Source organism: Molossus molossus, unplaced genomic scaffold, assembly GCF_014108415.1.
Source record: "Molossus molossus isolate mMolMol1 unplaced genomic scaffold, mMolMol1.p scaffold_m16_p_3, whole genome shotgun sequence".
Taxonomy (NCBI): domain Eukaryota; kingdom Metazoa; phylum Chordata; class Mammalia; order Chiroptera; family Molossidae; genus Molossus; species Molossus molossus.
The window spans coordinates 127,356,070-127,380,744 of NW_023425366.1; the positions used below are offsets into that span (position 1 = coordinate 127,356,070).

The window sequence follows — 24,675 nt, forward strand, 5'->3', positions numbered from 1 at the left end:
CCGAGATGGACCCAGGTTTCTAGCCGAGGTTGCTTTCCCTGAGCTCTGTCTTTGGGAAAGGTACATGAATACTATTGAGCCCGTGGCTCCTCTGTGAGACAGGGATAAAACGGTGCAGACCTCGTTTTATCCTTAGGTTACATATGTAAATGTTCATAGAGCACAAGGCTACATAAACAGTGGCACAATACCACCTTCAACTTCTGAAGCAGTTAAATGTTTCTGAGAGATTTTGATGCATCTTCACAAATGCCACTGTCACATAAATAAAGTGAAATAAAGTCTTCATGTGAGTGGTGAGGACACTCAAGAGAAAACTCTGTTCAACAGTTAAGAGCTCCAGGCCTGAAATTAAAACAGCCCACAACTCACCAGCTGGGTTATCCCTGTCTTTCTCCTTGTCTATACAGTAGTCTTGCTCTAGTACCCAAGTATAATGTAAACACTCAGTAGAAAGAAGCTATTACTGTGGCCCAAATAAAACAAGTGTTTATCAAATGCCTACAATGTGTATGATTCTGTGATAAAATGTTGGTCACATGTGTTGTTTCCAACAGTTAACCAATTTCCACTTACGCACGCTCAGTTCTACAGCCTCCTCTCATTTAACAGTCTAGCCCCACTAGGGTTTTCCTTATCTGAACAACTGATGGATTCAGATGGTCACTAATACTAATACTTTTTAACATATGATTTTGACCTTGTATTACTTTAGAAAAGTCAAAGTCACAATTTAAAAAATATAAGCAAATTGTAGTTCAGGAGGGATGATGATGAAATTTACAAACACTCTCCCTATTGCTCAGAATCCTTTCCATTCTTTTTGAAAGCAACAGAAAAGCCTCTTACTAATAATCATTGGGCCAAGTACATTCTAGGTCTAATTTCTTTATGTATGAAAATTTTGTCTCCCAGATCATTTAACGCTCCCAGAATGCAGCAATAATATATATTTTTTTTTTCATCATGGGAAAAAGAGGGCATTGGATATTCTAAAGTACCTTGAAACAAAAAGTGTATGTAATTATAAAATTATAAGGAAAACAAAAACTTTAATTCAGCTTTTAAATGCTTAGTACTGGGGCTCAGCATGGTATTTGGCACTTGAATATACCTTAAAGTGGTATAGTTACCCTTTACTAAAAAGCAGGCTTGTCTGCCATTTTATTAAAAGGAAATGATGGTGACAGTAATTTAATACTCAAACAAGATATTACTTGTGTGAGATAGCAACAGGAAAATGTTCTTTAATGCAGCCAAGGAATCAGAAGATAACCTATATGAAACACTGAATAACCTATATGAAGACATGAATGAGAGCTTTAACACTACAAGTACCATATAATATTGGCTATTTTGCACATGCGGTCAAAGTTTAGGATAATTATGTCAGTAAATATCCAAACCATTGGAAGGAGAAAAAATAAAAATACAAAACATTGATCCATTCAACAGATACAGAAAATACAATAATTGTGGTTAATATGCAACACAAAATGAGATGCTGAGCATAAGCCCCAAAACATATATAATCACAATAAATGTTCATGTGTTAAAATCACTTGTTATAAAAGCTCTTAAACTGAGTTAAGAAAAGAAAACTGCAACTTTAGGAATATGCTTTATAAAAACTGCTCCTAAAACAAAACAATGCAGGAAAATGGGGGGGGGGGGGGAGGGAGGATATAGAAACAAATACTACCAAGAAATGCTAACAAAATTTAAAGAAAGCAACAGTAGTATCATTTTAAGTATTCAAGGGTAAGAGATATTCTGTATTTGTAAAAGCAACCTATTAAAATATATAAATAGCTAAGAACCTCTATATACCAAATCTTAGTCTCAAAACATGTAAAACCAAATGGAAACTGAGAAAAGCAAATGATATACTTTGAAAACAGATAATATAACACCTTTTTTGACAAGTACCCATGAAACAGTCATAAAAAGTTCTCTCTCTCTCTCTCTCTCTAAAGAAAACATAAACAAATTACAAAAAGTAGAAATAATACAGATATTTCTGAATTATAATTCAATCACACTAGAAAGAGCAAAACTAGCAAATAAGTCTGCCTTAAATACATTTTGAGTTGAAAATAAGTACCAAAACTGCAGGTTATCAAGAAAATAATAGTGAATATACATAATAAATTTTAAGATATGGCTAAACCAGTGCTCAAAGAAAAATTCAAAGCCTTAATTATTTTCAGCAAACAAGAATGAATTAATGCATCAACTCAAGTTAAAAACAAAGCAAAACACCCTGGCCAGTTTGGTTCAGTGGTTAGAGTGTTGGCCTGCGGACCAAAAAGTCCCAGGTTCGATTCCAACCAAGGGCACATACTTGGGTTGCAGTTTGTCCCTGGCCCCGGTTGGGGTCGGTATGGGTGGCAACCAGTTGATGTCTCTCTCTCACATCAATGTTTCTCTCTCCCCCGCCCCACTCTGTCTGAAGATAAATGTGAAAATATTCTTGGTAGAGGATTAAGAGAAAAAACAAACAAGAAACAAAGGAAGCAGACAAAAGAAATTAGTGAAGCTAAAAGTAGAAATCAATTACTTTAAAAGTGAACCAATAAATCCAAGGCATGGTTCTATTAAAAACAAAAACAAACTACTAGTTTACTTGATTTTTTAAAAATTTAAATGGAAAAAAATAAGAGAAGAATTTCTAAAATTAAAATATTTCCTTAGGCTCAATTCTATAAATTTATTGGAAAAGTTGAAGGAAGAAAGTATTTAACAATGATCCCAGAAGAGGGAGAAAAAATACACACATTAATTAGCACAGGAGAAATGGAGAAATCTATAAAACCACCAGTCAGGATCAGAAGGTTTCAATGACCAATAAATACAACCATACATTCCTTTTTCTTACTAGCATACTTTTAAGAAACAGCATAAGATGGAACACCAACATAACAGTGTTACCAATAAATCAGACAAAATTTTAATACTCCCAAACATTTGGGGGTGGGGGGAGAAGAAATACAAATAGTACTTGGAATAAAAAAATTTTAAAAAAGACAATTTCAAATGTAGAGATTCTGGAAAGACAAGAAAATACTATGTACAATCGATGCCAGTAAACAGAAAGCCCAGCTAAACTGAACCATGTTCTACAACATGGCTGGGCAAACCTACTTTGGAAAAGGCCAGATAGTTAACATTTTGGGCTTTGCAGGTCATCTGGTCTCTGCTGCAACTACTCAATTCTGCTATTGTAGCACAAAAAACATCCATAGACAACATGTAAATGAATGGATATGATTGTGTTCCAATAAAATTTTATATACCAAAATACGGAGTGGGATAAATTTGGTCTTTTTCAGGCTGTAGTTTTTCAGCCTCTGCTCCATAAAATATAATTGACCAAAATGAGCTCATAGAAGAAAATTCTATTGTAAAACAACAACAGAAGACACTGAAAAGGTCCTCTAAGATTTACCTCTCTAAAAAGCATCAGGCCTAGATGACTTTATAGGGCGTGTGTATACAATCCTTAAGAAACACGTAACATAAATTTCACATAAACTGTTCTAGAAAAAAGAAGTATAAGTTCAAAAGATTGGCTGGAGTCCAATCTTGGCTCTGCAACTTATTAGCTGCATAACCATGGCCAAGATACTTAAACAACTCTGTATCTCTGCTTCCTCATCTGTAAAATGGGGGTAAGTATTAATACCTACAAAACGTAGGGTGGTTGTGAGGCTTTAAGAAGATAATGGTTTTAAACCACTAAGAATGGTACCTAGCACATGGGTAGTACTTAATAAATGTTAGCGATTACTATTAACATCTAGGTTAAGAAAAGAAGGGGGAATAAGAATGACCCTCAAGATGTTGGCCTGGAATCTTGGTAATTGTGGTACCTTACCAAGATATAAAATAGAACACAAAAATTAAGTTTGGGAAGTATGTGAGAAAGAATGATTTTAGTTTTCAATACATTAGGTTTGTTGTTACTGTAGGACAGCAATTCTCAAAATTTTTGGTCTCAAGAGCCCTTTACACTTTTAAAAGTTACTGAGTGGCACCAAAGAACTTTTAGGTGGGTTATATCTATAAATATTTACCATACCAGAAATTTAAAAGAAATGTAAAAATATTTAATTCGTTTAAAAACAAACCCTTTACATATTAAAATAAACACATTTATTTTAAAATAACTATTTCCCAAAACCAAAAGTTAGTGAGAAGCTTGCATTGTTTTACATTTTTGCAATCTCCTTAATATCTAGCTTAACAGAAGACAGGTGAATTCCCACATTTCTTTCTGCATCCAATTTATTGTGATATCCATATTATGTAGCCTCCAGAAAACTCTACTACATACTGATGAGAGAATAAGAGTGAACAGAATACAGTCTTCCTATTATGAAAATAACTCTGACATTGTGGATCTCATGAAAGTTTCAAGCAGACTCTCACAGGTCTCAGATAAACTTTGAAACCCATGTTATAGGATATACACATGCAGAATGCAACTGAATCAACAGATCTAGAGATCAGTGAAAATCTGACTGAAAGTATAGGTTTAGGATTCAGCATCCAGGTGGAAAAGACCTTGTCACAAGCACTGTAGAATGAGAAGAAATGACAAGACCTAAAGAACAGGTTTGCACAGTGAACAGAAGAAAAGCAATGGCAAGATAAGTCATAAGTGCTGGAGGGGGTAGAAGAGAAGTTATTTATTTCAGTAAACAGCCTCACTATCTATCCATTATTCCAGCAGGGATATCTTCCTCCAATTCTCTCTATCCCATTGGATCTAGTCAGTCAATAGGTCCAGTAGATACCTTGAGATAATTCAAATGCATGCTTCTATCTCCTATCGCACTGCTGTGATTTAGGCTCAAATTAATTTTCTCTTGCAAAACCTTAACTAGTCTCTCTGGCTCAAGCCTTGATCCCCGCTGCACCACCACCACCACCACCACCACCACCACCACACACACACACACATTCTTGCACCTCTTCCTATACATTACCATCTCTCAGCCCCAAGTTCAAGCCTTGATCCCCACTGCACCCCCCCACCCCCCCACACACACACATTCTTGCACCTCTTCCCATACCTTACCATCTCTCAGCCCCAAGTTATCTGTACCATTAAAGTGCTTTCAGAATTAATCTAAAGTCCTTAGCATGGCCATTATCTACCACTTTTCCTGACTCATATCCTGCTACATCCACATACTATATTTCCTTCTCTTCCATACCAACACCTGCAATTCTCTAAAAGGTAACATGCTCTTTTTATAATATTCCTTCTGCTTAAAATGCCTTGATACTTTTCTTGCAAATCTTACTGTCCCGCTGTCCTAGGAAACAACTTATCACCCCCCCTCCCAGATTCAGCTAATCTTAGAAGCATTTTATGACTCCTCAGCTCCCATAAAACTCTATGCATCCTTTAAACTGCATGTGCTTCTAAGTGCTGGATTTTTATTTCTCCTCCCCTTTATCGTGGGCATTTCTAACTCCAAACACAGTAAATGTATAAGTATTCATTGAAATGATAAAGGTAAGAACTGTCAGCATACATGAGGTGACTGGATTCAAAGAACAATACAGAACAATGTTAAGGATGAAACATTGTAGAACATCCACATCCAAGAGGCAAATAACCAAGAATCAGTAAATGAGAGGTAGGGAGAATGATCAGAAGTAGAAAAGGTAAGGCAACAATGGTAGCTGGTTAGTATGCTGCTAAATAACAAATCTCTGCTCTATAACAAGCCAGAGTCAGAAGAAAACAAGTTCAGTTAACATGGTCATTAATGTGGAGAGATACCTTAAATAGCCACAACCCTGTACTGTCTATAATACCAGACTAATATTTTGAAGGATTTTAATTCAGCAAGTATTAAAATACACAGACCCACTAAAATATTTTATATTTTTTTGCCATACTGTGACTTAACTTGTCTTTCGCAGAGTTTAAAGGAGGTGAGTAAACTTTGAATTGACCCAGAAATAAACATGTTTTAATTTTTAATGAAAACATTACTCAAAGTATTTTTCTAACCAACATTCCTAAATAGTACTCCAAATCAAGGCTTCACACTTTGTGAAACAGTAAAATGAACCAATATGACAATTAAATTATTAATTTTTGCCTTTTTTTTTTTTTTTTTGCTACATGCCCCTAGCGGGAACTGAACTCAAGACTCTCTGGTCCGCAGGCTGACGCTCCAACTGCTGAGCCAAACCGGCCAGGACTAATTTTTGCAATTTTTATGCATTTTCTGATATTTCTTTTGTAAAAACATCCTACATTCTGTAAACCTAAAAATGTTCTAAAAAAGTTTATTAATTGAAAAAAACAGCAATTGTCTTATGTTCAAGTTAAAGATAAAAGGGTATTTACTATTCAAAGTTCAAATATACCAAGTTCTAAATTTATAAAAGCAAATTTTAATCATTAATAATTAAAATTATTTTAAATTAATACTTTTCTAAATCTTTAAAATAAGACGATTGTATAATGTCACTTTAATAAATATATTTGAGGAAATAGTAAACAAATGAATTTCTCTGTGGTTCTCTGTAAGTTTAATAGAAATAAGAGTTTAAATATGAACCAGCCATCAATCATCTTGGATTACTCTCAGAGTCCCCAAAACATCAATCACCAGGCCTTTATACCTCAAGCCCTTCCTCTATTCTTGTCCTTCTAAAGTCTACAATTTAGCTTTGCATAATAGTTTTCATAGTGGCTACATTGTAATTCTTTTAAAATTATCTGCATAAATAGGCATAGTATATGAAATGCCATGTTAAGACATGATTTCACTTTAATAAAATGAAATATTACACTGACCTCCAAAATAGATTTGCATTTGAATTCTTAAAAGGGCTAAAACAGTCAAAATTTTACCAGATAGAAGTATTACTTAATAAACATTTATATAATAGAGTGCCTTTTAAAATTTCTTTTGGCAAACTTTAAATTCACCTAGAATTTCTATTTTTAATCTCAATATATATCATTGTATAGAAAAAACCAAAACTATCAAATTAAACTCTTAGAAGACAAGATGGCATGTACCAATTAAAACTATTCAGAAAATATTATTCTCTCATTAAGAGTAACAATATAAGATTTGCCTTTTAGCCTTGGCTGGTTTGGCTCAGCGGTTAGAGCGTCGGCCTACGGTCCAGAGAGACCTGAGTTCAGTTCCCGCTAAGGGCACATACCTCAGTTGCAGTTTGTCCCCAGCCCTGGTTGGGTCGTGCGGGTGGCAACCACTCAATGTGTCTCTCTCACGTTGATGTTTCTCTCTCTCTCTCTCTCTCTCTCTCTCTCTCTCTCCTTCTCTCCCTCCTGCTCTATCTGAAGATAAATGCAAAAATGTCCTTAGGTGAGGATTACAAAAAAAAAGAGGAGGAAAGGCAGCCCTAGCCAGTTTGGCTCAGCAGTTAGAGGGTTGGCCCACAGGTCACGGGTTCGATTCCAGTTAAGGGCACGTACCTTGGTTGCGGTTCAGTCCCCAGCCCTGGTTGAGGTCGTGAGGGAAACAACCAGGGATGTGTCTCTCACATCAATCTATCTTTCTCTCTTTCTCTACCCCCCCCCCCCCGCCCCACTCTATCTGAAGATAAACAGAAAAATATCCTTGGGTGAGGACTGAAAAGAAAAGAAAATGGAGGAAAGGTAGTGTGTAATTTTTCTGCTATGAAGTACTGCTTACCACTCTGCCTGTATCTGAGCCCCAGTAACTTGAATTCCATTTCCCTATTTTAAGGGGGAGAAGAGAGTAAAGAAGCCAGCTGGCTGAACAATGCAAAGAGCAGTTCTATTCAATTAAAGCAAGCTTATAAATAAAATTTATTTTAAACAGGGCCAAACATTATACTACTAGAAAAATCCTCTCCTTACTCATCAATACCATACAGGATGGCTTATAATATACTTCCCCTGTGTAATATTCATTCCATGTCCTATACTAACTTCAGTGATTTCTGGAATGCTGAAGGGCACAGAGGGGAAAGTCTTGCTTTTAATTTGATACACAGAGATGCAACACTAGTATTTTTGTTGTGGATAAATGGTTGCAATTTTAAGTGTTATTAATCAACCTGAAAAATACCTAAATGCTTGCCAATCCATTAACTTCTGCCAATCCTTAGCAAGTTGGTTGAAGTTAATGGCTATTATAAAAACTTTAAGACATAAAAACTAACTATAAAATATAACAACTGTACAGTTAGCCCTCTGTATCCTTGAGTTCCATACTGGTGGAGTCAAATCAATCTTGGATTAAAAAATATATATAGCCCTGGCCGGTTTGGCTCAGCGGTTGGAGCGTCGACCTGCGGTCCAGAGAGACCCGGGTTCGGTTCCCGCTAAGGGCATGTACCTCAGTTGCAGTTTGTCCCCGGCCCTGGTCGGTTGTGCGGGTGGCAGCCACTCGATGTGTCCCTTCACATCGATGTTTCTCTCTCTCTCTCTTCCTCTCTCTCCCTCCTGCTCTATCTGAACAAAAAATGGAAAAATGTCCTCGGGTGAGGATTAAAAAAAAAAAAAAAAAAAAATATATATATATATTATGCCCTGGCCAGTTTGGCTCAACGGTCACAACGTCGGCCTGCAGTCCTGAGAGACCCAGGTTCGGTTCCTGCTAAGGGCATGTACCTCGGTTGCAGTTTGTCCCGGCCCTGGTTGGGTTGTGCGGGTGACAGCCACTTGGTGTGTCCCTTTCATGTCGATGTTTCTCTCTCTCTCTCCCCCTCCCACTCTATCTGAACAAAATATGGAAAAATGTCCTCGGGTAGGATATAGGGAAAAAAAAAAAGAGGGTATGTAATTCGGTTGCAGTTTGTCCCCAGCCCTGTTTGGGTCGTGCGGGTGGCAGCCACTCGACGTGTCCCTTTCACATCGATGTTTCTCTCTCTCTCTCTCTCTCTTCCTCTCTCTCCCTCCCACTCAATCTGAACAAAAAAATGGAAAAATGTCCTTGGGTAAGGATTTAAAAAAAAAAAAAATTTATTTTGCTGAGGGTTAGCAACATAACACTTAGGACTATGATGGTTGTGCCTTAACTTTTTTCTTGTCACTATTCCCTAAACAATACAGTACAACTATGTACACAGCATTTTCATTGTGTATTAGGTATAATAAATTATCAAGAGATGATTTAAAGTCTATAAGGGGGTCCCTTTTCCTCCCTGGCTGCTTAAGAATTGGCCACCATCATAAACAGCAGTCACTATCAGGCCAGGAAGTTCATGACTATTTCAGCAGAAACAAATGGCCACTGACATCCTTCACAGGAAGGTGGCAGTACCTAAGACAGAAATTTGGGGAAACCTAGCAAAATGTCCAAGATCACACCAGTTGTCATCTTTGTATTTGGAAACAGAACCCATTTTGGGGTGGCCAGACAACTGGCTTTTGGGATGATCTATGATTCCTTGGGTCATGCAAAGAAAAATGAATGAGAAGAAAAAGACCACCTCAAGAAAATAGTGAAAGGAACACAAAAACAGAATAAAGAAGTCAGGGGGGACTACAAAGGTCCCTGCTGGCAAAAAGAAGGAGGGAAGATTCTCCGGTGACTTTATCTGCCATGACTGTGCAGATTTTTCACAAGAGGGTTAATAAACTAAGAACTTCCATGTGAAAAAGTAAAATAAATAAAAATAAAGTATATAAAAGGATGTGTGTAGGTTATATGCACACACTACATCATTTTATCTAAGAGACTTGAGCGTAGGTTTTAATATCCAAGGGAATCCTAGAACCAATCCCCCAAGGAGAATGAGAAATGACTCCATTTTTTATACATGTATAAGCAAATCTTAACATTTCTGCTAAGAGTTCCTAATAAGGAAAAATATCAAACAGCAAGATATCATAAACAATCAGTTCAAAATTAGGTATCAAATTTAAAAATAACTATTAAGTTAAATTTATTTATTTTTAATTCACTTCATAAATCCTAGAGAAATGGGTAGAATACTTTTCCTGGGCTGGGAAGTACCCGACTCTGCTCTGTCAAGGAACTCCATTTTCCCACCCAAACATCTCCCACCTGCAATCACCAGAGAAACAGCTGGTTTGTCTCACTATAACCCTCTAGGTTTATGTCAGTGAAGAAGTTATTTCCCCTGAGCTTCATTAAGTAAATTCAGGATGGAACCACCTTACAAATTTTGCTTTTCAGCACAAGATGTCAGCAAGGACTACCAGTTCTCAAGTACAGATCTTCTTCAAGAGCTGGAGGATACTGCACAATAGTCAAAATATGGTATTTCCAAGATCTTTGGTTAACTTGTCTATCAAATCTTGTCCAAACATGTGAGGTATATAAAAGAGGGATAATGAAAGATGTATTTTTCAGACAGAGGCACATGCTTTAAAAGAAAAAAAAGTCAAACTACCCCCTTAAAATCTCTTTCATAACTTACAATTCTAGAGATGATCCCCCAAATTATTTATTCAGAACTGCTATGAGGCACTTGTTAACAAAACAGATTCTATAGCCTCACAGATTTATCAAATCAGAACCTGTATTCTTTTTTTTTTTAAATGTACCATGTGGTTCTTTCTCATGTCTTGAGTAAATTTGGAAAAGTCTTCTAGTAGTTTCTGTAGCATGTCAAGAGCTTCTGACTTCCATTTGTGACAAGAAAGAAAAGATAAAACCTAAAAATCATTGCCCAGCCAGTGTGGCTCAGTGGTTGAGTGTCAACCCATGCACCAAGAGGCCGCTGGTTCAATTCCCAGTCAGGGCACATGCCCAGGTTGTGGGCCCGATCCCCAGTGGGGGGCATGCAGGAGGCGGCCAATCAGTGTTCTCTCTCCTCGATGTTTCTATCTCTCTCTCCCTTCCTCTCTCTCTAAAATCAGTAAAGAAAAAAAATAAATAAATAAAAACCTAAAAATCAACTAGAAGTTTGAAACAGGAACAAGAAAAACATCCCAAACACACTAAATTATTTAATTTAAAAAGGGTCACAAAAGTAACACAATAAAGGAATTGTCATAAATCACTGAAGATACAAATCATTTAACAAATACAGAATGATTCACTGATTTTTTTAATTTAAAAAGTCCAAAGTATTTAAAAATGAAGTTTAGATAAATTAAATATTTTAAAATTAAGTTTTGTTTTTGTTTTTTATCCTCACCCGAGGGCATTTTTCGATATTTTGTTCAGATAGAGAGAGAGGGAGGGAGGGAAAGAAACATCGATGTGAAAGGGACACATCGAGTGGTCGCCACCCACACGACCCAACCAGGGCCGGGGACAAACTGCAACCAAGGTACGTGCCCTTAGCGGGAACCGAAACCGGGTCTCTCCAGACCGCAGGCCAACACTCTAACCGCTGAGCCAAACCGACCAGGGCTTTTTTTGTTTTGTTTTTTTTAAACATCGACGTGAAAGGGACACATCGAGTGCTTGCCACCCGCAGGACCCACCAGGGCCGGGGACAAACTGCAAACGAGGTACATGCCCTTAGCGGGAACCGAACCCGGGTCTCTCTGGACCGCAGGCCAACGCTCTAACCTCCGAGCCAAACCGGCCAGGGCTAAAATTAAGTTTTTAGAAGAAAACACAGGCAAAATTTTTCCAAATACAATAAGGTTCTTCCAGCATAATAGTAAAAATATGAATAAATAAAAATTAAGTTTGACCAAATAAAATTATGCAGTCTATTTTATTCCAAAGTAAAAGGCAAACTGAAAACTATCTGTCCTTTGGAACTTGTGAAAGGAATGACTTCTCTCCTTCCCACTGCCCACCTGTTTCCCTAACTGAAAGAAAAGGAGTGGCTGTTTTGGTTAAGGCTGCTAAGCCTAACACAGGGAAGCATTCAACAGAGTCACTAGAGTTCAGAACTGAAGTTCCAGCTAAGACTTAAAACTTAGTTAATTTTGCTTTACTTCTTCCAAACATATATTTGCATCTTCTGTGTAGGTATCCTTTATGGTGTCTTGTATTGGGCAAAAGTTAGATATTTCTAACTGGTATCCCATCCTCAGAACAACTTCAAACTTGTAATATAGTTCATAATGTGCATCAAATATTTGCATCAAATGTATCAGAAGGCATGTATGCTAATGAGCTTCTTATATAAGAAGCTCATGTAAATTGATAACAAAAACTCTAGGCCCAAGAAGTAAATGGGTAAAGAACAAGAATGGGTAATTCGAAAAAAGAACAACTAATTAAACATGTAATATTCCATTTTACCAATAAACAAATAAATATAAATCAAAGCAATAATATACTGACTTTGGTCTACCAAACTCATTAAGATAACACATCCTATCCTCATGTTGGAAGACATCCTCTTTGCACTGTGACAGAGACATTGCCCTGTGACTCACCCATGCTAGAATGTGTTCTACTTTAATGAGAGGAAAAAGCAAGTCATCATGTGGGTGAGGAGAAACTCTGAAATGATTGGGGATACCGCAAGTATGTTGTTTCAAGGAGCTGAAAGGAACTAGGATACTGCAAATCATAGTGGTGGAAATTAAAATGAAGCAACTATCAGCTGGATGCCAGGCCATATAAATGATAGCTCTTTACCCTCATCACAACTCTATAAATTTGAAATATTATTTCCATTTTACAGATGAGGCAGCTAAGACTCAGAAGAAGACTGCCCATAAGCAAACATCTAGTAAATGGCAGAGCTGAAATGTAACACCAAATCTGACCATCAGTCCAATGTTCCTTCTAGTATAAATTAAGTTTCATATTACTTATAAAAGCAAAATTAAATTCTCCAAGAATAGGGAAATGACTAATTATATGGTTCAGTCACTATGACACAAAATCACTTAGTATCTTTTTTTTTTTTTTATCCTCATTCGAGGACATTTTTCCATTTTTTGTGTTCAGGTAGAGTGGGAGGGAGAGAGAGGAACAGAGAGAGAGAGAGAGAGAGAAACATTGACGTGAAAGGGACACATCGAGTGGCTGCCACCCGCACAACCGACCAGGGCCGGGGACAAACTGCAACCGAGGTACGCGCCCCTTGCGGGAGCCGAACCCGGGTCTCTCAGGACCGCAGGCCGACGCTCTAACCGCTGAGTCAAACCAGCCAGGGCTCACTTAGTATCTTTAATAAGGTATCTATTACATACTCAGTATCTACTATGCTCTGGGTCCTGTGATCTATGTTCTATGTTATATCATTTCATTCACCAATATTAAGTAGCCTGGATTATCTCCTTTTAACAGAGTCTAACTGAGGCTTAGAGGTTAAGGAACTTGCCTAAATCATACAAATAAGAACTACAAAGGTAATATTCAAATTCAAGTCTATCTGAATCAGAAGTTTGGACTTTTAACCACTACGTTGAGCTTGTGCTAAAATTCCAGGATTATCTTTAATAGATGATTCAACGCTTTATTGCTTCTGGCCAAAATGCTGCCTTTAACTACAACAGTCCCCACCCATCCCAACCTCCACCTTATTTATGGTTTTGCTTTCCATGGTTTCAGTCACCTGAGGTCAACCACAGTCCTAATAACATTTAATAAGAAATTTAAAAAATAAGTCTGTTTTAAATTGCCCATCATTCTGAACACCTCACTTCATCTCATCATGTAGCTATTGTATCATCTCACATCATTACACAAAGTATGAGTGCAGTACAATCAGACACTTTAAGAGAAACCATATTCACCTAAATTTTATCACAGTACAGTGTTACAATTGTTCTATTTTATTATCGTTGTTGTTGATTTCTTCCTGTGTCTAATTTATAAATTAAATTTTATCATAGGTACATACAAGAAAAAACACAGTACATATAGGGTTCAGTACTATCCGAGGTTTCAGGCATCCACTAGGGGTCTTGGAACACATCCCTGCAAGTAAAGGCGGACAATGTACTATTTCATCAGGCACATTTTTGCTAAGGATAAAGCACTGACTGAGAACTCTCAGGACCCATTCTGAGGCACAGCTACTACTCTTATTAGACCTAAATGAATGAAAGTGCAAATTATGACATATACAGTCCTTTTTCCTAGTCTTGAGATTTCTCTTACCTGGTGATAACTGATAAAGTTATTCTTGCTAAACCACGCTGCTTTCTACTCCAATAGTTAAACCTCATTTGTTCTCTTTGAAACTGAACACCTATTGTGCCAAGGTAGAATCTTATGACTCAGAACACAATCCCAAGATGCCCCCACAAACTTCCAACTCTGGGCCACATTAATCCTTGAATCAGGTTTTAAACAATAATTTAAAACTACTACTTGTACCCTAACAACCCCACAAATACCATTTTCTACATGTGTCATTACCTGAACGAGGTTAGGCAATGCGCTCCAAGTCACACCCTAGCTGTACCTCAGTTATCTCCTCTGAAACCTATGTAGTACAGTAATTCTTTGTCAAGCCACCCGAGTTCCTAAATTTCCTTATTGTAGGAGGCTTTGTGATTAAGAAACTTAAGACTTTGTGGAGAAAACAGAGTGGTAAGCTGAGATCCCAGGTACATATATTTACCTTTAAACTAAAACAAAGGTGAGAATGGAAGGGCAGCGAGGACAAGGACTTGGGTTTCTTCTCTTCATGCACATCAGGGCATAAAACAGGGTTGGTACACAATAAGTATTTCATAAGTGTTGAATGAAGAAAACAATAGTACTTTCTGGATCCTAAATTTGGGGTAATAAATTACTACACAATTATTCTTCATTTTTATCTTGCTTCCCAAGATGACCTCATAAGACTGTAAAACATGGCTGATACAGGAGGTGACGATTAAAGGAAGAAGTACAGCCCTGGCCGGTGTGGCTCAGTTGGTTTGGCATCATACAATGTACTGAAAGGCTGCTGGTTTGATTCCTGGTCAGGGCACATTCCTGGGTTAGGGGCTCTATCCCCAGCAGGAGGCGTGCGGGACGTAGATGGTCAATGTTCCACTCTCACACTGATGTTTCTCTCTCTCGCCTTCTTCTTTCCTCTATAAAAATCAACTTTTTTAAATCTTAAGAAAAACTAAAGAACATTTTTTATTAATGGGAGGGGAAGCACACAAATTAAATACTTTCCTCCTTGGACTCCAACTGAATCATCTTAGTAGTATTCCTACAGTTACACTGTGTCCTATAACTTTATCAAATGTATCAGGCAATAAACATCTAGAAAGGGACTATTGCCCAAGCCATCAGAAGGAGCTTTCTTATCCTTTTAAAGAATGCATGCAATGGAGGCACTGTGATTTTTTTCATCAAGTCTCTTTACACCTTCCTTTTAAGAGTTGGAGTAAGGCATTTCACACTTAACTAGCAGTCAGGTTTTTTGCTCTATATGGTATAAATTTTTACTGCACAGAGACCTGAAGCATGGAGAAAGATTTTTTGCTTGGTCCTCAAAACTCCTCTTCTTTTTCATCAACTCTCAAAGATGTAAGAAACAATTTAAGAGCTTTCTCTAATGATTCCTGCAAAGCCAACCACCTCACACATGGTAAAGTTGTCAAATCCTCTCTGGTTCATAAAATTATGCTGGTGATAAATTTTTTATTTATTTGTGCTCTATCTGAAAGAAAATACTATAAAACCTAAGATCTTTCTGAAGTATTTTTAAAAGATGCATTGTTTTAGGTCATTTGTTGATTATTAGTAAAGCATGGGCAATAGTGTAACCTTCCTGTTTTGCCTTCTGTAAAACTACAGGGTTGTTTTCAAAGACAAAGAAACAGTAGAGCCCAGTAGAGTTAGTTACTTAACATTTTCTTGGCCTCAACTTTACCTATAAACGATGATACCATCTACTCCCACGGGGCTGCTGCAGGGATTAAATGCAGATTTATACTGGGCTGGTACACACTGATGAAGCCCCACATGCACACTAGTTTTTAAATATCCACTGTACAACATTCAGAGTTCCTAACCTGATGCTGTGGTCCCTACCCTGGGTCCCAAATATTTCCCAAAATTCAATAAAAAAGGTTACTCTTAGGACATTAAGCTTTTACAATCCTGCTCTAGTACATGCTCTGAATCCCTGGTACCCATTTGTTATTAATAATTAAATATTCAAAATATTTTACTTGACTAAATGAAGTATGTAAGGCACAGTACTAGGCACACAGTAAGTACGTTAGCTGTCAGGATGTCTCCAATATGATTCAACATGTAGCTGATTTAATAGTTCTTTAGTTTTTGATCACTCCCTAGAATAATCAGGGGTGGGAAACCTTTTTTCTGCCAAGGGCCCTTTAGATATTTATAACATCATTTGATAGCCATACAAAATTATCAACTTATTTGTTAGCCTGCTATATTTGGTCAGATTAATTTGGTGAGGCCTGTGATGTTATCTGGTATTGATTTCACGGGTCTCATATGGCCCGTGGGCCAGACATTCCCCAAGGCACAGATCAACAAATTTAAGCAATAAAATTGTGTTTGATTGAAAATATTGTAAGGGTAGAATTGAGTAAAAACAATGGTTTCCAACAGTGACTGGAAAAAAAACGTGTTTCAAATGTTGATTCAATTTTCTTGAGTTTTTAAATCCAGAACAAGTATAGCAGTAATAAACTATGCTTCACTGTGTGAGCACCAGAAAACAAAAAATCTTTGTTTTTCTCTATTCCTGCTTCCATTCTAGGCTTCTTGCTCCTTCTTTAGAAGCTCTGGGGGTTGTTAGTCTCTAAAATATAGCTTGCTTATGAAGTCACCTGAAGAAAGCCCTGGAATGATAGACTGATAGACAGAAACACAGACAAATATTAGCTATCAAAAATTATCAGTGTATATTCTTTTGTAAGTAATATATGATCAACATGTTTCCAAAACAAGCCAGTGCCAGAGCTCAAGAGCTGTTTTTAAAAATTGATCTTTGCTCTGGCAGGTTTGGCTCAGTGGTTAGAGGTCAGCCTGGGACTGGTTGGGGTCGTGCATGTCTCTCTCACATCAATGTTTCTCTCTCTCATCTCCCTCCTTTTCACTCTATCTTAAAAAAAAAAAAAAAAAAAAAATCAATGGAAAAAATATCCTTGAGTAAGGATTAACAACAACAACAACAAAACAGACTTTTATTCTTAATCAAGTTTCCAAGGACATTAACTCATTTCCTGCCTTTACATTATACAGGCCACAAGGCATCTTAAATTTTATTCATCTATTCTTACACTTCACAGTAAATTTTTCAACACATTATTCCCTTGTTGTTTCAAGAAATTATTCATAATATACATTAAAAAATTTTTTTTACTTATTGACTTTAGAGAGAGAAAGGGAGAGAAACATCTAATGGTTGTTCTACCTATTTATGCATTCATGGGTTGATTCTTGTATGTGTCCTAAGTGGGGATCAAGCCCAAAACCTTGGCATATCAGAACAACTGAGTTACCCTGTCGGGGCCATAATATATATACATATATTTCAAATATTCAAATATCCAACTATTCATACCACTCATTATACTAGCCCATGTTTTTATTAGGTGAATCATGTATTCATTGCACCAAGAAATAAACATCTAGTCATCTGCACATAAAAAAGCTGGTCAAGAATTTAATTTACAAAAATCCAGCTTTCATATAAACAGTGTGCCACCAAGTGGCAGCAACATTAGTGGGTACTATATAACTGGAAATGGCAGTGGTATTAAAAAGAAACAGCTCATTAATGCAGAATTCATTATACAGGGGTACTGCAGCCTAACTAGTTATGCTCCGTTTGACTCAACAATCAAAAAAGCTCTAGAGCCCTGGCCAGTTTGGCTCAGCGGTTAGAGCTTTGGCCTGTGGACCAGAGAGACCTGGGTTTGGTTCCAACTAAAGGCATGTACCTCAGTTGTAGTTTGGCCCCGGTTGGGGTCGTGTGGGTGGCAACCACTCGATGTGTCTCTCTCACATTGATGTTTCTCTCTCTCTCTTCCTCCCTCTCTGTCCCTCCCACTCTATCTGAAGATAAATGCAAAAATGTCCTCAGGTGATGATAAAATTAATTAATTAACTAATAAATTATTTTAAAAAGAGGGCTCTGCAGCTATGCAGTTCAATAAAATTAAAATTCTGCTCCTCAGCCACATTTCAAGAACTCAATAGCCACACTGAGTGGCTAAACTTCAGCTTTATATGGACTCTCTAATACACAAAGACAAAAAAATAATGCTGACAGTACAAATTGCAGTAGAAACTACAATTTTGCATTAGGGTGGTTTCTCCTGATTTTTTAATGCTGGCAATAAAAAATTTAAAGGGTGATAATAAAATCACCGTGTGGAGACCAGAGAAGACTGGGGAGATACGACAACTAAATGCATCTTATATTTTACACTGGATCCTAGAACAGAAAGACGTTAATGAAAAAAAACAATGGTGAAATCTATAGTCTGGAGTTCAGTTAGTATCACTGTTGGTTTCTTAGTTTATACAAATGAAACACAGAAATGTAAGATGTGAATAACGGAAAAACTGGGTGAGGTATATGTGGGAAACTCTCTGTAGTATCTTTTCAACTTTTCTGTAAATCATAAATTATTCCAAAATATAGAGTTCAGTAGACACCAACAACTGTGGGCCAAACCTGTCCCACGAGCTTCCAGCTGGTAATCTCTAATTCCTGTGAACCCAAACCATAAGCACCACACAGATATTACACATAGCACAAAGATCAGCAATACACTTTCATGAATCAGAACAAACTTGACCAATTATGAAGGGAGCTGCCACCAAAGTAAGGATGAGTGAGTAAAAGAGTGGGCAAAACAACCTAACGCATTTTGAAGCAACTTCCTTCTACTCAGCCTAACGTTCTCATAAGATTCAAATCTGTTCATATTTGATGTATGGATCTAAAAGGATGACTTACATTTTGGAAAGAATATAAACATAGGTAATCAAAAGGTTATGTTGGAGAAACAAATAAATATCCATGGGATAGGCAGTCAAAAAACTAATACAGAATATAATCAAGTGTCCCAAGGTTAAGAGACATCATCACTTCCTCAGAAATCAGAAAGGGAGGGACCAATGGCAATTGTGGCAATCCACTGGGAGGTAAGCTCTGAGAGGGTTGGAAATGCTGAAAGGCATCCTTGGCTGAGAAATTAGATTAACAAATACAGAAAGGAATAAACATGCAAAAGAGAAGACTACTCTGAAAAGTATAAGGAAATGATGGAAACAGGTTGGTTAGACTATGGGAGGTCAGATTAAAGAGGGCCTTGAGAACCAACCAGAGGAATCTGGTCTTGAACCAAAGAGCAAGGAACAATTTAACATTCCTATATAGGGGAGTGGTGAGGAAAGTAGAGTTTTTAAAAAATTAGCTTACATTCCTACTAAATAAATGTGACAATGTTCCTCCCAACATCATTCTACACCCCTGCAACATTCTTAGGCTTCCAGGTTCAAAGCCATATATCACCTTCAATCCTTCTGATCTCACCAGTTTTTGATTATGCCTCACACATCTGTCATCCATCTACCCCTACTGCCAAGAAGACCTCAGCTCAAGTCCTCATGACCCATTCTACTCCTTCTCTATCCTCTCTCATACTGCTTCTACTGGTGACACTGAATACTACCAACAAAGAACTGTTCCTAAAGCACAGCTTATAACCGCGACCTCTAAATGCATACATTCTCTAACCAGCATAAGCTCTCCAGTCTGCCAACCTCTAGGCCTATCTATATTTTGCCACTTCCCCAACACTCCTATAGTAACTCTCTAAATATTCCCTCTTCTTGTCCACCTGCCTCCTCTGCTCAGAATGCCTTTGTTTTTCTCAGCTCCATCTTTGAGCCAACACCTTCCACATAGTGATTGAAAACTTTAAAAAAGGGACCCCCCCCCCCAAAAAAAAACAAACCCAACCATGTCACTCCTCTGCTTAAACTCTTCAGTGGCTCCTAGCAGCCTATAAAATAAAAGTCTCATTTCCTTCATACATTCAGAATATGAAGCCATCTTTGACCTGATTCCCGCCTATCTCTTCAGAGAAACCCTTCCAACCTGTTCACTTCTCACTGTGTATTTAATGTTCTAGAAATTCCACCACTGCCTATAATACCACATTACTGCCTATCTCTGCCTATCTCTGTGCCTTCATCATGCTGATCCCTCTGCCATTTCATTCTCTTTCTTTTAGACTGGCTGTTAAATCATTTAAGATTCATAATCTTAAGGTCTTCCTCAAGGAGGCCTTCCTTAACTCACTATGTTAACTAATTATCATCCCTCTAGGATCCAGGACAACTAAGACATTTACTTTAACCAAATCACGTCAGAGATACTGTGTTTGGGTATGTCCTTCTACTGCCATTTTCTCCGGTAAAATATAAGCTACAACGTTTCTTATTTACTCTTATACAACTGTACCTAATAAATGTTACCTTGACCAATGCTGACCTCAAATTAAAACAGGCAGTATATCAACCAAATGCACAGACATACTTTTGATGCAGCTCAAAGTAAAAATTCAGAATCTTTAGGCCTAACAAGTTTAGCATCTGATAGCTAGCCCTACACATTTCAATACCATGCAGTCAACTCCTACAAGGGTGAAGAATTCCTGATTTAGGATCTGAAAGGAATTCAGTTCCTGTTACCTTACCTCTCTGAAGTCTTTTGCTTGCTGTGTACTGGGAGCTGTTCAACCTGATACAATGACCATAAGGTTAGCAATCTACTATCTTCAGTGATAATACAGAGTGGATGTCATATCTTTCTATAGGAAGGAGAGGGGGACAATGTACACAGAGGACAAGAAATAAAGCAAGGGAAGACTTTTGACTGAAGACTGAGGGAAAGGTACCTGTGCTCAAACACTTAAATCAAGGGAAGTGGTGTTCATCTTCAGAGACAGCTGCAAAATAGGTCCTGAGAAAGTATATTCTAAAAGTGTAATATCCACCACGATAAAGTATGAACCCCAAAGGATGACTTCAATGTGGTATCACTGAAGAAGCCTGCCCCCAACCCTCTGATTCTTACATTCTTGTCTCTCTCCCACTCTAGAGGTGAATAAAAATGCATATAAACAAACTTGCTTTAATGGGGAAAAAAAAAAAAAAGAGAGAAGAATAAAAAATAGCTTTAAACAACGTACCTTTGATTTTTTGTTCAGTGGCCTAAAATAAAAACAAACAAAAAACAATGTAAATATGAAACAAAGAAATGGGTTGTTATGACAAAATGCTCATAGATTATATATAAGACATATATACACTTTTATTAAATAAGGAATCTGTCATTTAGATGAACTACATAAGGAAAAGGTATGCAAAGGAAGCATGCTTTTCCCATAGATGTACCCAACTGTTTCTGATACAATGTTTATTAATAAAAAATTAAAAAATGTTTCTGTAGATGCAATGCAAAGAAGACATTGTATGACAATGTACAATAAAAATGGAATTGCACGTATTTAGTTTTTAAATGATTTTTACATAATTCTCATCTTTTCATTAATGTATCTAATGAGTTTTGCACATGTTTAAACGGCTTCAAAAATTGTTTCAAATTATAAAAGATGAGTTAAGTTTTCTGAAAGAAAAGCTAAAGATAACCACTTAAGCCAAATTAGTAATAATTAGGCTGTTATAAGAGTTAAACATAGTTAACCTTTAAGTATTTTTGATTGGGGAAAATTTTCAAATATATGCCACTTCTGACATATGACAATTCATTAAAATTACCATATTCAGAAGGTAACTTCACATGGACATGCGCCCTGCTTTCCATGCCTGCCTCTATTTCCACTGTCTGTGACACAATAGGGAGAGGGATTTGGGCACAGTAGGACGGCCTCATGGTGGCTCAAAGAGAGAGAACTGATTCTAGACAGAGGTCACCATAAAATCAACTTTTTCATTAAGACCAATTGTATGGGAGTCCTAAAAAATAAAAGATACAAGGATAGGCAGGGAGTCGAGGAAAGACTGAATAATTTTAACTGATAACCAGGAATCATTTCTAAATGAAGATAAAGCATTTCTTAACTTCCTGTCATGGGGCTTGATAGTTCACTTTGCTTAGTCATATAAAATTATTATTAACAAAAATGCCAATTTTTAATTATATCATTATAGAGCTACATGGCAATTGCCCTAATAGTAAAGACACAACAAACATTAATCTTTTCCCAGAGAGCCAGAGTCAGTTGTGCTTTACCAAGTTTTAGAGCACTAGTGATATGTAAAATAATGGAGGGCCATCTTTTACTTTATATGGATCAAGTATTTTTAAAAAAACTGATAGAAAGACAATGGCAAAAAAAGTCACCTAGGTTGAATACTAAATTTCTGGAGAAATAGTTTTAAAAATCTAGTAGTAGTAAAAAAGTCTTATTAGAGAGAACTCGGTATATAAATACTTCAAAGTATAGAAGTGTCATGTCAAACAATAACATTTGTAGTTTTCTGAAGCCAAAATATTAGCATAAAAATTATTTTTTATGGAGGTGGGGTACGTGCCCCTAGCGGGAACCAAACCCAGGACTCTCTGGTCCGCAGGTGGACATTCCAACCGCTGAGCCAAACCGGCCAGCACTATTATTATTATTTTTTTTATCCTCACCAGAGGACATTTTTGCATTTATCTTCAGATACAGCGGGAGGGAGAGGCAGGGGAAGAGAGAGAGAGAAACGTCGATGTCAGAGAAACACACTGACTGGCTGCCATCCACACAACCCCAACCGGGGCTGGAGACAAACTACAATAGAGGTACATGCCCTTAGCGGGAACCAAACCCAGGACTCTCTAGTCCGCGGGCCAACACTCTAACCACTGAGCCAAACTGGCCAGGGCATAAAAATTACATTAAAAGTTGTAAATCTTTTCTTTTAAACTCTCCTGTTTCTTCCACAGTTTACTTCCAAAAAAACTAAGTTACAGTACATGACCACATTACTAAACTCCAAGATATACAGTGTTGTTCCTCTAGGCTTTACAACATAAAGGATACTCTTTCTGCAAGTCCTTTGGGAAACTGTGTTGCTTCAGAAAAATGATCAATTTCATTGTTTGCTGTCATACACAGAGAATGGCAACAAGGAGACACCTAAAGATGTCTTCCCATCAGAACATTGACTGATATAGTAAAGAAATGTAGGTAACAGAATCCAAGAGCTCCTAACTGACTAGGAGGAATGGAACTGATAAGAGCTCCATTGCTTTAAAATAGGTTTTTGTGGGTTAGTCCAGGACCTAGTATATTACTCAAACTATTTAACAGTGTTTATCTGCACTGTTTAAAATGGTAGCCACTATTCGTATGTGGCTGCTGACCACTGAAAAATAGCTAGTCTAAATTGATATGTATAAAACACAGGACCGAACTATCTCATTAATATTTTATACCGTTAGATGTTAAAATAGTAATTTTTTGGTTATCTGTTGGGTTACACAGAATATATTAAAACTAACTTCAACTGACTTTTGACTTTTGAATGACCTTGTCATTTAAACTTTCTGGGTCTCAGCTTCCTAATTCCTCAAATATAAGGAGAAAAAAAATCTGTACTGGCCCTGGCCAGTTTTGCTCAGTGGTTAGAGCGTCAGCCTCCGGTCCAGAGAGACCGGAGTTCGGTTCCCACTAAGGGCATGTACCTCGGTTGCAGTTTGATCCCGGCCCTGGTTGGGTTGTGCAGGTGGCAGCCACTCAATGTGTCCCTTTCACATCAATGTTTTTTTTTCTCTCTCTCTCTCCCTCCTACTCTATCTGAACAAAAAAATGGAAAAATGTCCTCGGGTAAGGATAAAAGAAAAAAAACTGTATTGTTTGCTTTACAGGGCTATTATGAGGCTCAAGTAAAATATAAAAATATCTTTTGTGGGAAAATACACAACACTATTCAAATGTGAGGTATAGTTACAGAATTAAAGAATTCTGAAAAGTCTAGAAGCAGGATGACTTACATTTTGAATACATTTTTTTCCTTAAACAAACAAACCTAAGCTGCGATTCCACAAGCAATTTTCACAACTGCCTCAATTCATTAATGAAGGCACCAGACAGGTGGCAGACATAGCATGCTAGCTGTTTTCTTTCTTTTGGGCTCTGTACCACTTGTCCCAACTCCTCTATCACTAAGCATACTTGCTGGTTAAGAGGTCAGAGCCTGGAGCTAGACTGCCTGGCTTTTGAGTCCTGGCCCCACCACTTACACACTGTGACCTTGGTCAAAATTAGTTAAATTCTCTAAAGCTTGGTTTCCTCATCTATAAGACAAGAACAAAAAGTGTGACAATGAGGATAAAATGATTTAACTCATATACAGTGCTTAAGACAATGTCTGGCATACAGAGAACATTCATAAGATAGCAGCAGCTACTGCTGCTATCAGCCCCACCTGCTGGTAAGGAAGTTTTTCTATGATTTCTTAGCAAAGTCTAGAACTGAACTAAAATGAGTTTAAACAAAGTCTGCTGAATTAAAATGAGTTTAAAAAAGGAAAAAGAGAATAATCTCATGCTGCTTAACAATGGGGATTCATTCTGAGAACTGCGTCATGAGGTGATATGGTTATGTGATCATAGAGGCACTTAGCAAATCTAGAAGGAATGGCCTAATGCACACTTTGGCTGCATGGTATATGACCTACTGCTCTGTAGGAGAGGAAAAATAACTTTCCCTCTACCCTCGGGGTCTTTAATTGAGACATCTGTAATAAATGACAGATTAACAGAAGAAAAACAAAAAAGTTTAGCAACATATATACTTCCTAT

The 24,675-nt window shown here is 37.2% G+C and overlaps 1 protein-coding gene across 8 annotated transcripts in view; it reads right to left on the minus strand.

Annotated features, from left to right (window-relative positions):
- The window catches only part of TNRC6A (trinucleotide repeat containing adaptor 6A), a 106,320-nt gene that overhangs the window by 41,246 nt on the left and 40,399 nt on the right, over positions 1-24,675 (minus strand). For all 8 annotated transcript variants that reach the window (XM_036280317.1, XM_036280314.1, XM_036280316.1 and 5 more), the window contains one exon: positions 21,056-21,077. In XM_036280317.1, the coding sequence (XP_036136210.1) occupies positions 21,056-21,077 (22 nt within the window). The remainder of the gene's footprint in view (positions 1-21,055; positions 21,078-24,675) is intronic.